The sequence below is a fragment of the Apaloderma vittatum genome, unplaced genomic scaffold, assembly GCF_000703405.1.
Source record: "Apaloderma vittatum isolate BGI_N311 unplaced genomic scaffold, ASM70340v1 scaffold24097, whole genome shotgun sequence".
Classification (NCBI taxonomy): Eukaryota; Metazoa; Chordata; class Aves; order Trogoniformes; family Trogonidae; genus Apaloderma; species Apaloderma vittatum.
The window spans coordinates 17,151-19,288 of record NW_009727057.1 but is presented as its reverse complement, the minus strand read 5'-3'; the positions used below and the strand labels follow the sequence as shown (position 1 = coordinate 19,288).

The 2,138-nt window shown below is 38.1% G+C and overlaps 1 protein-coding gene across 1 annotated transcript in view; it reads right to left on the bottom strand.

The window, feature by feature from the left end:
- Nucleotides 1-836: 836 nt before the first annotated feature.
- Nucleotides 837-2,138, bottom strand: part of DCUN1D3 (DCN1, defective in cullin neddylation 1, domain containing 3) — a 3,648-nt gene continuing 2,346 nt past the window's right edge. The window contains exon 2 of the mRNA XM_009873548.1: nucleotides 837-2,043. Within this exon, the coding sequence (XP_009871850.1) occupies nucleotides 1,560-2,043 (484 nt within the window). The 3' untranslated portion in view covers nucleotides 837-1,559. The remainder of the gene's footprint in view (nucleotides 2,044-2,138) is intronic.

Sequence of the window (2,138 nt, the reverse complement as noted above, 5' to 3'; positions counted from 1 at the left end):
TCTTTCCCTTTAGCTTTAAAACCCTCAAATTACAAAAGCCACAAGATGCTATGGATGACTGCCCAGGTTTCTTTTGGTTTGGTTTGCTTCTTTTGTTTTAATTGAAGCCATTTTACGATTATGAAATGCAGCTCTGAAAATAAAAGGTGTGTAATGGAAGTGTATCAAATTCATTAAACCAGTACTTAGCTCTATAGAAAGCCTTGGCAATCATCCCTTTTACCAAAAGGTGTAAAAAAGTTGACGTATTAAAATTAAAAAAGGTAGCATCAATAACCAAAAAAGTTTCAACCAGTGTTAATAAAACTCCCTTTAAGTCACAACAGTTTCAACAGGCAAATAGTCCCAATACAGGTATTGCAAAATAATAAATTGACCCCTATCCAAATATTATCAAATCAGACTAAAAATGGCTCCTCTACACTGTTGTCTTTAAGAACACATTAAGAATTCGCTTTGTCATCAGATGCCGATATTGTTGCTCCAGAAATTGTGGAGTATTAACTGTGATTCTACAATTAAACAAAGGTTTAAAAAAACTGGTTTGTCAGTATTAATGCAAAAGATATTTCCTTACATAGAAGTACTGTGCTTGCCAGACAAGTAAGATAATACTTTAGGTATAAATCAAACAAATTAAAGCAGAATTATACCACAGTTTTCCTTGAAGACTTAAGGTTTGTGTGTTGCTTCTGTCAATGTTTAGCAAACTTAAGAAGCAGAACCTTTGGTTCTTTTAGTCAAGTAAAAATATTCTCATGTAACCACAAAAAATACAACTTCCAGAGAAAATGGAAGTAGATCAAGAAGTTCACTTTCAATAAAACTGAGGTAGTACTGCTCTTTTATTACATGATGTGTAGGAGATTTAGATACAAATCGTCATCTACCACTCAGTTGACTGACAGGTACAGTAATTTTATAAAACAATCCCAACATTTAGTTTGAAACTCCAAAAAAAGGAACGATGTGGACTCATCCACTAAGAGTTAGCTTAAAATGGGAATTAGCTGTATAACAAAAAGCTGTTGCTTATGTTGTTTTGTAGAGCCTTATTACCAGGGAATTAATGCATTTATAGTTAACAGTTAACACTGCTGTTCATCTTGGTATAAAACCTTAAAATTATTACAGCCTAAAATTTCAACAATGTAAACAGCACTACACACAGTACAGACCTGCCCTGACAGATGCAGTATGAAAAACTTAATCTGGCACTGTATAATTTAGCAATGTTAATTTAACCTAACTAAAAAGATCTACGTTGTGCAAGAAATATCAGACTTACTTATGCTAATCTGAAGTCTTAAAAATAAACAAAACCCCCAAAATGCTTAACTTGTAGCCAGGGTCAAATATTTCAGGGCAAGAGTAAAAGGAATAACCAAAATTAAGAAAGTGCCTAAAACATGATACAGCATTTTAGAGCCCTTTCAAAGACAAGGCAGAAAAAGGTGTAAAGTAGAAAAATCTGGAGCCTCGGTAATTTCCAGAAACATCCAGAGTTTACATTTCAGGAAGGGCAACAGGTCGCTTTTGTCACTGCTGCTTCGACACCGCTAAGTCTGTTCGTCCGCACACAGGCCCTCTGTGTCCGAAGACGTGATACATTTGGTTTCCTCTTCCTTTTTCCTTCGCTCCATTTCCCACTCCACAAAGGTATCAAAGAGACTTGGCCAGGCCTCGTCCTCACTGTAGTTGCTAAGGTCCGGTCCGATCACCTGAGTAAAATTTAGAAACATGTTCCACGTGTCCCGGGAGATTCCCTTGATTCCTGAGGGGTTCTCGATTAGGAAGTGTAACCACTGGTCCAAAATGGGGGGCTTGTTTTGGGTGAAGACTAATTTCCAAAGAGCAATGGCTATTTCCCGATGTAGCGACCTCTGTCCTTCTTCAGAGTCCAGGCCGAACTGGAAGGTGAAACGATAGAGATCCTTGAATTTGTCTTCCTGCTTGGCTTCATTCAAGAGGCTGGGGAACCTCGCGCAAATGCCGTCAATGCTGTCTGCGTTTATTGCTTTGCAGCCTTCAAAAAACTCCTTCCTATTAAGCAAGAGAAGAGAAATTAGTGTGAGCACTGCCCGCCCACCTCACACGCTGAACGCTTCCCATCTCCGTTCGGCTACTGTGAATCGGAA